Here is a 12,131-nt window from a genome sequence, read left to right as displayed (position 1 = left end):
TTCTCCTAACAGAAAATTTTCATGATCCTGCCTTTCTTCAGCCTAGTTTGGAGAAAGAGAAACATTGGTAATGGCTTGTAATAATTAGGGTCGGGTTTTTTTAAATAGATTTGTAACTGGCTCCACAGTCATTATTCAAAACAGAACAGCTAGAAAAAAAATCCTGCTGTTTCCTAAACAGCGTATTAAGCACAAATGTTGTTGCCCTTCCTGGTCTTTCACCCTTTATCTCACTGACATTCAGAAGGTCAAGTGGATCTTGCAAGCCCGGTTTTTGTCTGGTAGGAGCTATGTCTTGCTAACAGCTGTGGAGCATTTTCGCGTCCGCGTGTGCGCTGCTGGAAGAGCCCAAGTGCTTTTGGCTGACTCGCATAGAAAGGAAGGTGTTTGTGTGTTAAAGTTGGTGCTTGTCTGTGGCAGTGGGTTGTTACACTGCAGTTGATGTGCTGTACGCTGGGAGCAGTGAAGCTGAAAAGATTGTACTTGGCACCCGTGTTGGGTTTTGTCATATAAACGATTCATGTCAGAGGTTGCAGTGGGGAGAAAGTCTCGTTAGCGGCTTGGGCTTCCCATTCCTCACTAAATAAGCCACCCACAAGCCATACGGTAGCTCTGATGAGATGAAAGCCCTCTGTGGCGCTCCCCTCTCTGTGCAACTGTTTGGCTTTAGCCAGTGTTCTGACTGAGGAATGCCCTACTCTATCCGGTACAGGTTGTTCCCCGCCTATATTTGGAATAAGTGCTAACCGCTTACTCCTAATTGTTATCTGCAAGCCTCCATTTAGTGTGACATTAAATAGGGTAGAATTGGTAGAGCCAGAAGAGCATCGGGATTGTTTTATACCAAGTCTTCTGTTACAATATTTTTTTTTCTTCTGCAAACTAGCCTGTGCTATTACAAAGGAGGAACTAATTAAGCCAGTTGATGAAAGTGCTTTGCCACCCACACTACTTGAAAAGAACTCTTTGCACATAATTAGCTCTTACCAGCTGTGATAAACCCAGTAATTTATCTTTGCCAAAAAAAAAATAAAAAAGTGCTGCTATAGTTTATTCCGGTTAAACAAGTCAATGTAAGCTATAGCCTATATCCACACAAACACAGCTATCTCCTGCTCAGAAACTGGAGGATTTGCAAATAATTATTTCCACCCTTGTTAATTCTTCTTAGTGTTTGTAAAATGGGCTGGTCTTCGGAGCACTGGGAAATTAGCTCATTTGTGTATGGAACTGGCTGAGCACAAGCTCACCAGCTGGTGAGCAGTTTGATGGCAGAACAAGGGCCTTAACGAGGGCATGATTGAGCTTGAGGGCTTGGATTTGGCTCAGTGCAGTGCTGCAAGCTGTGTTTGCTTTCATGCTGAGGCAGTGGTAGTGATTCCTGCCCCAGGGGAGAAGCTGTAGGAGGACAGAAGTCCACCCGACTTCACCTGCAGTATGTTCAAGAGGGACAGAGTGGTTCATTGGGCTTGTGGTTATGGCTTCATGGAGGCTCCTTCATAAAGTAGATCAGTGTTGTGTTTTGACTGAAGTGTTCGTTTGGAAACTGAGCTGAGCCACAGTATTGACCACAGGATGTCTATGGTACAATACATGGCAAGTGGTAACTTCACAGTCTCAAACCTTGACTGACATTCAACAAATCCATCCTCAATCCTAAAATATCAATGTCCTTTCTTCTCATCTGCTCCCTACTCAGGTTTTCTGAAGACACAATGCTTTTTCCGGCTACAATTCCAAGTGCTGGAGCCTTTGATTCTCAAGAGCTCAAGGGACTACCTCTGTTTCCCTGAGGGTATGAGAACAAAGATGTGTGTTTCGTACAGCTTTCACTAGAACTCTTCCAAAAGATGAGTTGGGGAGAAAATGTTCCTTTGAAGCTTGGGTCACTTTTAGGTGTGGGATTTGGAGATACTAAACAGAGAATGCTGGCTGAGCAAGAAAAATAAATCCTTGGATATCCTCCATCAGAGACAGTCAGATAAACAAGGAAATCATCTTTGTGATTCTGTCAGGAACAGATGACTGTAATTTAGTAATCTGTTAGAATTTTGCCAAAAAAGGAAGTCTTATTAATGCAGAAAAATAAAAACTTACGTTCCTTTCCTCAGCTAAATACTGCAACAGGGACTTGATGTGTAAGTAGCTACATAGATGAGGTGCTTCTTTCTGGATGCTGATTCAGGTTGAATCAAAAACATTCAACACAAAATTTATCTTTGGAAACAGACATATATTTTCTAAAGATAAATTCAGTTAGTTATTTCTGGTCTTTTAAGTTTGTAATTTGAATGTGCACGTGATTACATGCACTGTAATCATGTCTGAGGACTGTGTAAGGTAACATCAGTGCAGAGAAAGTGACACGTTTGAACTTTAAACTAAGTTGTTCCTCATATAAAATTAAGTTTAATCTTTGGGTTTAGCCTTCTTGAAGGATAGGGAAAAAAAGTAATTTCTCTGTGTCTTATGTCTTGTAAAAGTGGATATGTTATAGGATTGATTTATTCCCCCCCTCTCCCGAATGCCGAAAGGCCTTGTTTCTTTAACATGGTATTAAAGTACCTGGCAGTTTTACAAAATACAGTGTACCTGGTGCCATCCTGTAACCAGCACTAGGAATCTCAGCAAGGACAGTCTGAAATCTTGATGCAGATGTATCACCAACAAATAATTAAACTGTAGCTACCATACATTCATGTAAAAATTCCGCAGCTCATTGTGTCTTTCACGTCCCAAAATATAGCATCAGTAGCAGATTAAAATGCCTTTTCAAAATATTCTTGTGGCTCAAAGGTCATTAACAAAACAGAAAATTTAAACTGCTAGGTTAAACAGTATTACAGTTCTGAGTCACCTGAACTTTTCCCCTTTGTGTTGGTGTATTGGATCAGATTCAGAATAAGTAAAATAACAAATCCTAGTTTATTTAGTTAAATACTGTATTGTAATCTAAGATATTCTAAGATCAGAGCTCTAAGAATAATTACACCTCTCTGCACTTCTGCTACCTGTATATACTTTCTGTAAAACACTGAGCAGGATCCTGCAAGTAGCAATGTCCCCTCAGCTCCCACCGGAGGGTCCACAAGCATGAATAAATGTTGTGTACTTGTTTACTATTTGTCTCATGGAGGAGTTATTACTGCAAGTGTGCGTGCAGTTATGTGCTTTAGTACTGCAGATACTGTGAAAGCTTGTTTATAAAAATCCAAATGAAAGTGTCGCGAGTGCACATGGGTGACTATTGTGCCATGTAAAATACTACAGGTATGAACTTTCAATGGAGGCCAGCGCCAGCTCAGCTGGGATCAGAATAGCTGCTGGCTTCAAAGGCAGCAGGTGACCAAGGTTTTCAATGCTGCCAAGCCAAACACATTTTCTAGAGCAATCTACATTGTCTTATGCTACTGCACTGACAGCATTCATTGAAGAATCATCGACTTTGGGTGTTCTCACCGTGCTGGGCTTGCGCGGTCCTGAACTGTTGATTTGGGTGAGCTCAGACATCTTCTCTGGCATGTTTCTTGTACACAGACCCTCACGTGTATTTTCCCAGAGTTACAGCCAGCCAGTGCTACTGCTTTTCAGTCCTCAGTATCTGCTGTCTCAAGATATCTAAGTTCCTGAAGTTCAGCCTTTCCCAAAGCACATACTTCGATGCCTTGCACTTACTTTACATATAATTTACTAAAAAATATAGTAAAGTATGCGAGCTTCTCAAGGCTTTAGGCAGTTGTCATTTAGAGAGGCAGTTCTTAGTTAAAAACTCAAAAGGACAGTATGCCATTCGCTGTCTCTGTAAGTTTCTCTGAGTTCCAGTGGTTTAGGAAAAAATCAGGAATTGTGCAGAAATTTTCTAGAGCTAGGAGGGAGGATAAATGTAGAAGGTGATGTGCTGGATTAAAAAGTGCAGGGAAGGGCACAGTTGGACAAGTAGTTTTCTGAAAGACATTAACCTATTAACATGCCATATGCATCCCTGTGTAACTGTTTTGCAGCTCTTCTCTGCAGCTGTGTTCCCCACTTTACATGAGAAGTAAGGCTAAAGTTTGCATTTCTAGCACCTGATTTCAAATACAAATGTTGTAAAAGGCAGTCTTTAAATTAGTACTGTGGTCAAGCATAAAGTGGCAGTTCATTTCAGTTCTGCAGTAGTTCACAGTAGGAAAGCCTGTTAGTGCTATGACATTATCACACTTCTCAGTAAGCATATTTATTATTTGTTCATACCTGTCTGTAAGGACTAAATTTTCTTTAGTGTTTCATTCCAGAAGTCTCTTAAAATTAGTGATCCAAGAGGGCACTGAAGAGTGAAACGTTTTCCTTTTATAATGACAATTTAGTCCTTGTATGTATTGTGGAGTTAGTTTAGCTGTGATACTCAAACATTACAGTATTTTCCTGGATGTAGTGCAGAATGAGTGTTTTGTGGCAGTGGCGGTTGTATTATACTACTAACAAAAGTAAGGCAGGCACTCCCACTGGCTTTGATGAATTCTGCTTATGTAGTTGCTACAAAACATGGGGTCCTCTGTGAATGGTTTAGGCATTTACATACCAAATGTCTCAGCATTACTAGAGTACCTGTTATACCACACTCAGCACAATGTTATCCAGGTCTTTGTCTCTGTATTTTCAAGTACTAATGTTTTGTATTCTTTTCCTTAGCACACTCAGAATCTTAAATGAGTGATTTTTCTCTTCTGCATGCTATGTTGAGAAAAGATCAGTCTATATTAAGTTCCTCCCTTTACCCATGTGGGACCGACTCTTTAGAAGACCTGCTTCTTCTGTGTTTGGCTTTCTGAAGAGTTTGAGCTACTCTGTGGCAGTAGAGGTTTTATATGTGAACAAGAGAGAAAAGACAAGATGTTGAAATGTGTTAGCAGGTAACGAGTAGGAAGAGAAGAGAGGTCAGAGCCTGGAGATATCCAGGATGCTGAAAGCATGCAAAGATCTCACCAAGTCAAAGAGTTATCACCGTACATCTGCTTCTACTTTGGATATCATAGAATGGTTTGGGTTGGAAGGGACCATGCAGTTCCAACCTGCCATGAGCAATAGCTGTCTTAGCACAAACGAACAAAGTAAACAGCATTTGCAAAACACAAGGAAAAGTAGACTGTACAATAGTGGAATTTCTCAGCCTCATGCTTCCTTTCCCATTCCTGTGTAAAAAAATGGATCACTGAAAATAAGGGAAGTTTCTCCAAAATCATACAGATTTTTCCATACCGATTCCAGCTCTGAAGAACTGAAATAGCCTGTGTATTTAGGGAACCAAATGCAGTTTTTCAACATTCTTTCCTAAGCAAAAATAAATAAGGCGGCTGCTACAGCACTTAATACTAACACAAAAATTTGCAAAGCACTGAACAGATATTGATGAGGTTTTGGTTTGAGTTTTTCTAAACTACTGTGTACTACATCGATTTATTACTGCAATACAAGATCATTTCACAAAATGCTGTCCATATTCATTTAAAAAACATGAAACTGGCTTTAGTTAATATGAAAATGTTTATCATAAAGTGTGCTGTGTGTAACGTATCTGACTTTTGGGTGTGGGAAGAAAAGATAATGCTTCTTAAAAATAATAACCACTTCACTCACATTTGCAGTAGTATTGCAAACCGGTTCACATCATCCAACAGGAAAGATAGTAGATAAACAACTTATAACACTGTGCTGTCTCTTAAAAATAATCATTATTCTTGTACATTTCTGCTCTTGTCAGCATTCACTTAATGCGTATTTTATAATCATAGCGTGAGATTAGCAGCAGTGTATGTGATATGACTGTGGTGTCATCGGGGATTTTTCTCCCTCGTTAAGATTCAGCAGTGTCCCTGTGAGATACACCTGTCGACTCTTAAGGTGCAATAGGACAAACCAGTCTGATTTAAAGTATATATATATATATATATATGTGCATGTATGTGTATAGTATGGCTATAGTAATAAACAGGGTTTTTTTCCTTTTTCTCCATAATAAAAAAACATGAAGGTGCATATATTCATACGTGATTCCTGGCTGTGATAAGGTAACCTTTTCTTCCCTGCAAGCAAATTTGAGAGAAGACAGCTTATGTGTCTATAGAGATTGTTTTTTAATAAATTTTTGTATATATTTATGCATGTAGTTATATATATATGTAAATGTGTTTAATATATAAAATCATCTGTAGTAAATCAGCTTCAGTCATGATCTGCATTTCTTTAAGAAAACAAGAAGCCTTTTTTACCTGTTGTGTGATGACTCGCTTAAGAAATCAATTTTTAAATAATTGAGAGCTAAAGGAATTTCTGTGTTACAGCATTTTCATATTCCCTTGCTGTGGTGGCACTTTTACATGTTTAGGCCTTGTCTTTACCAATAAGGTAATTCTGTGTAGAACAGAAGTGTTGCACCGTGTCCTGTTGGGCCGCTCCTGCTTTTGTCTGTTATCAAAAAATAAACAGTGGCATGAAAAATCTCTGGGGTTGCTTTACCTTTGAGGGCAGAAAATTGTTCCCACAGGATTACTTTGGAAACTGAGGGCAGAGTTCTTAAATAAATAAACACTGTTGTTTAATTTTGTTGTTTGCATTATGAATGGAGTGAGACAGAGAAAGGGAGCTCCTCTGTATTACTCTTATATTGCCTTAGCTTAGAAAGCGATAGTAAAAGTTCCATTATGAGGACCTGCAGTCGTATTGCATTGATTTACATAAGAATATACCCTGACTGCAATTAGGAAGATGATGTTTCTATGTGCTGGGGAACTCAGTAAGGATATATTGCCAGCTGTACAAGATGCTAAGATTCTTTCAAGGGCTGAGACCTCAACTGTTGTCTTTACTTTTCATGTGTCCATCCTGCTAAGAGGTATTACAAGCCAGATTTCTTTTCGGTTTGACCTGGAGTTTATTTACTGAAGCTGTGGACATCCTTCTTCAGATCTGTGCACCCACTGTCTGGGTGTACACTGCCACTTCTTTTTGGACATCACCTTTCTTCAGCTCTGCTGCCTAGCTCCTACTTGAGTAATTTTAGGCCATTCAGATTGAAATTTGTCAGTGAGACCTCACCCAAGCAGACAGCTGGTAGATTGGAGATGGTCAGTTTTGGCAGGGAGATAATGATGAGTAGTTTGGTGACAGTGAGAAAAAGTATCTTCATAGGGGCCCAGCAGGATTCGTCAGAGCTCACAGGTTATTTGCCACACAATTACAACTCTGTAAAGTACGCAGGGGAAAGAGATATGCCTGACCACCTTTGCACGGCAGAGCCAACACAATTAAAGAGGGAAAAATGTGGTAATTATTTAAGTGGACGGTCATTTTGAATACATACAGAGCTGTCAAGGAAAGATGCCATCATACTTCTCAGAGCAGAACTATGCACTCTAAATGACAAGGCAAATTAGTAAAGAAATAGGAGTGGTCACTTCTCGCTCAACAATAAGCTGCAAAGTAAAATATTGATATGGATACGAATGACAAGACATGCCCCATACCTCCAAAACTCGAAGGTCTTCTAGTAGTATGTTGCCAGCAGTGGCAGTGGATCTGCAGGATCTGCTCCGCTGACTGTGTCAGACAGGAAGGCAGCCCCCAGGATTCAGGCTACATCCCAGTTCACCACTGTCCCATTGCAGCTGTATCTATTGTGCGGTTTGGCATGGAAGCTACACAGAACCTGCTCACCAGCCAAAGGTGTCCCTGAGACTCTGGCACTGGCCAAGTGAACACACAACTACCTAATAATCAGAGAATGATTGGGTTACAGGATGGACCAGTGCTTGCTGTTCAGTAATTTCTTTATCCCCGTTTGTTGTCTCTCTTACCTCTGCTGATAAATCCCATTCCGAAATCCCAAGCCTTGTCCTGGATTCAGGCGGAAGGCAGGATTAAGCTTTCCAAGTTCTCAAGAAAAAGCTGACCATATTGAATCGTACTAAATCTTTGAACAAGGACAAACTGTAAGATTTTGAGGGCTGGACTTGTCAGACATATTTTTAAAGTGCATAATTTTGCAGGCAGAATTTAAACATCAAGTAATTCAGTAAGATCTGAAAAGCAGCCTTTATATATCGTAATGCTTTTCTTTTCCTCGTGACAAAGTGGTTCTTTATTGTGCGTTCTTCGCTGCAGAATTTAGTTGCGATGTGTGACTGTACAAAGGTAAATAAAATTCTGGGTAAGAGAGTTGCTGAGCAAATGGTAGAGCCCTTTTCCACAAAAGCTTCCTGTGATTAATGAAAATACCCTGCCACTGACCTCGGCACTGGCTTCCAGCCACCGACCAGAAGGGTAAATTACATGTGGTGCACAAGCTGAGAACACACACGATGAAAAGGAACGCAACAGATACCCACTTAAGTCTTTAATGTGAAAATGATCCACAGCAAGGCTTGCTGCTTAAGTGCCTTCTTCAGATTTAGCCTAGGAGAGGACACTGTAAGAACACTGGTTTGAGTCAGAGGGTTAATGAGTGTCAGCGTGTGTAAATACTGGTGCAGTCTTTCTGCTGAGGCAGTAGATGTTTATAGATGTGAATTTTTCAGCAGCTATAAACGGAAGGTCTATTTGTTTTGTCTGAAGTGCATGGGAAAGGCTTGATCATAATGTTAGAAATTCAAGGCTAACTGTTTAAAAAAATCCTTTATGTTTCAAAGTTCAGCTTAAAGATGTCGTGGTATCACTGATGGGAGGGAGGTACCAGAGCAGGCAGGCTGCGACAGCCCAGCAAAGGCAGACAGCACAGCGCTGGGGGCTTTGCACTCTGAAATGCTTGCATGCCTGTGGTTTACGAAGGAAGCAGCTCAACACACACATTTCTGATTTTATTGCATTCAAGTCAAGAGGTACAGCAGCAGATAATATCACCTCTCAGCACAGGGACAGCAAACAACAGCTTGTACCTTTCTCCTACAAAGCCATCAGCCCCAGCTGAATATGATTGACTGAGAAGTCACGTACTCAGCCTCATCTATCTCCCCAGTTGGTGGAGAAAAAAAAAATGCAATTCAGGTTTCAGCATTTTTGTAATCCCCCTGAGCCTCCCATTAAATTTGCTGTACTGTGTGGGAAAGGATTAAAGATTCTTTTGGCTTCGAAACACAGTATACAAAAATTAAGTACTACAGCATGGTTTGTGGTAAGGCAGCAACTAAAGTGTATAGCTTGTCACATAACCCAGAGCAGCGGATTCTCTTTGATAAGTAATGCTTGTTGACAGCTTAAAATTTCTGTTGGTAACACATGCCACGGTCGTGGATGGGCTTTGTTTTAAGTATTCCATGTGCAACATACTTCGTAAGTAATTTGAAAAATAATCAGAGTTGTTCATATGCTGTTACTGACTTAGTTCAGAGTGCCAAAAGATAGGAATTTGCGAGCAAGGAGACCTTCTCTTCCTTTAAGAATGGCTCATAGATCCTTCCTTATAATAAATATTTCAAGATTAAAATCAATGTGTTACACATTTCAGATGAGCTGTTCACTTCCTAAAAGGCAATATTATTTATATTTTACGTGAGGGTATAGGTGAGACAATTTTATTAAAGAGCTGCCAGGACTTTTTCCCCTCAAAAATGGTAAATGAAAAATGCTGAAAAATTTCTTTCCGTGATTTTTTACTACTTTGAGAGCCCGCAAGTCAGGCTTAGTTTGTGCAGTATTAAATTCTACAAAATATATTGTGCTTAGTGAAATTAAGCATCTAGCCTTTTTTGTCCTAATTCCATAATTAAACATAATATATGAACTTCTTCTGTGAAAAGTACACAGAGCTACTGTGCATCCAGGCCTTCAGGAAAAAGCAGGGATGAAAAAGGGCATAATAGATACTAAAAATTAGACTCCAAAATTCATACTTTCAAAATAAAAGTTGTCTTCTGCTTACAGTAGCCTACTTACATTAAACTTGTTTCGTCTATTCTCAACTGTTCAGCAAATAGCTGTCTGTGACTATAGCCAACTGCGTATCTGACTACAATTTACCAATGTTACAAAACAGACTAAAAATTACTACAGAAAAAAATGCATCAAAGCATCGGTGTTGCATTTTTGTCATTTTTCATTTCCCCATTGCATTAGAAAGCACAAATATATGAGGCGTGAAGACCACCTCATGAACAAGAGGTCACTTCCATTGTATGTAAAATCTTACTGCTGAACTGTTTGTCACCATTTGTAGGGCAAATTAAATAAGGGTTCCTAAAGAACTGGAAAACAAAACCATACCGTGCAGTTTCTATCTAGGCTCTCCATCCAAAAACCATAAGAAATACCTACTGACTATACCCATCTTATTAATTTTTATTATATTTATCTTTTTTGTAAATGTACAGCCTATTCATTTTTCCTCTGTAGTGACTTTAATGTTAACTTTTAATATGAGCCTTTGAATAGTTATCCTCAATAACATTATTTCAAGAATTTACATACTCAGGTATTTTATTTATTGGTTGTTTTTCTCAAGGTCTAGGCTGATAACATTATTTACGAAAAAAATACTTATAGAAAGAAAAATGTCATTATGAAAAAGCTTAATATATGGGCTCCATGGTTCTTGGTTTGTTTCTAATCTCTCTTGTGGAGCTGAAATTATAATCTATTTACTGTCCAGTTTTGACTTTCTGATATTTTCATTTGATTTCAGGTTACTATTGGCCAACTGTATTCCACACAGAAATTGGTTATTGAGAGTCCAGAAAACACATAGCTATGAGAAGACGCTCATCCTGAAGCAACACTGGACCATCTTCAGCATCCTACAGTGCCACATACAGATGCATAAACTCACTGCACATGTCTGAGCTTTTCTGTTCAGCAGAAGAAATGCCTGAGAGACTCAGTTTTTGGCAACCAAAGTACTATTTTCTAATGATTCACGTGTTATAAAGTATATTGCTGTGATTTATAATAGCATGTAAGGTCGTCCAGAAATCTCTTTGCTTGTATGTCCCATGTGTCGAAATAGTTCCTGCCCTGCTTTCACAACAGAACTTCATTAAACTATCTATAACCAGAGACGTTATTCTGCTGCTGACCTTTTCTGTCACTGGGCATGAAAGATGTGTTAGATTTAAAACCCCTCATCCAGTTACTAAGACTAAGTTCTTATTGACCCTGTTTCATTTAAAAATATACAGCGTCTGGATTAAATGACTAAATACACAGTTCATTTTAAATATTAAAACCAGAAATGAACAGGATTTTCGTCTCCTGGACCTTGATACTTAGGAGTATCACAAGCTGCATGGTGTGGTTTCCTTAAAGAGCATCCCTTGACATTTCAAGAAGTGACGTAAGAATTTCACTAGTTTTCAAGAGCTAATAACCAGTCTCATCTTCTTTATAACAATTAACAGATGAGAATAGCAGAATGCAGGACTTGCATCACCAAGACCCGGAGCTTTACTCAAAATATATTTTCATCAACAAGGCCTTTTCTGCATTTATTGAGGTGCAGCATCACAGCACTTTATGCGAGGTTTCCCTTTTTCACAAAGCTCCTGAATATTCCAGGAGAAAAAGAACCAAACTGTGACAACAACTCAAGTGGTGTAAGTCATAAATTGGTAGAAAGCTTTGCCTAGCAAAAGTGGAACAGTCAGTATAGCATTTCATTGCTTATTATTAAATCTGTAGAATAGTCAACACTTTTAAGACAATATGTTAAGAAGAAAGCAAGCAAATATTTTGATCAGGTTTTGTTCAAGTCATTGCTGTGCTTGAGTTTGATTTCTGTTAGAAATTTGCAAAAAAAAAATAAGCAATGCAAAGTTTTATAATGCCAAACAGAAAAAAAGCTTCCTTTTTTTTTCCCTTCAGGGGATTACTGTGGGTTTTTTTATGAAGAGAAACAGAAACTCAAACTGGTTCCATGACACTGTGGCCTTTAAAAAACCTCCCCAGATTTTTCTTGCTTCCCAAAATTCATCTTTGTTTAGAACTTCTATTGTTTTGTGTTATTCATGCTGTGTGATAACATTATTAAAGCAGAGAATAGGAAAATAGTCTAATTCGGAAATCCCATTCCTCACTGCCATTTAAAGTGTCTCATTTAATTCTGTACAGTTAGATTGAAATGTATAGTAATGCATTCCATTAGGAATATAATGTACAGAATATGATAA

At 38.9% G+C, this 12,131-nt stretch overlaps 1 protein-coding gene across 1 annotated transcript in view; it reads left to right on the top strand.

Annotated features, from left to right (window-relative positions):
- Positions 1-12,069, top strand: part of LYRM4 (LYR motif containing 4) — a 91,434-nt gene extending 79,365 nt beyond the window's left edge. The window contains exon 3 of the mRNA XM_054057878.1: positions 10,652-12,069. Coding sequence (XP_053913853.1) covers positions 10,652-10,714 — 63 coding nt within the window. The 3' untranslated portion in view covers positions 10,715-12,069. The remainder of the gene's footprint in view (positions 1-10,651) is intronic.
- Positions 12,070-12,131: the final 62 nt, after the last annotated feature.

This window comes from Cuculus canorus, chromosome 2, assembly GCF_017976375.1.
Source record: "Cuculus canorus isolate bCucCan1 chromosome 2, bCucCan1.pri, whole genome shotgun sequence".
Taxonomy (NCBI): domain Eukaryota; kingdom Metazoa; phylum Chordata; class Aves; order Cuculiformes; family Cuculidae; genus Cuculus; species Cuculus canorus.
Note: the sequence above shows the minus strand (reverse complement) of the source record. Positions and strands in the feature narration are given on the sequence as shown.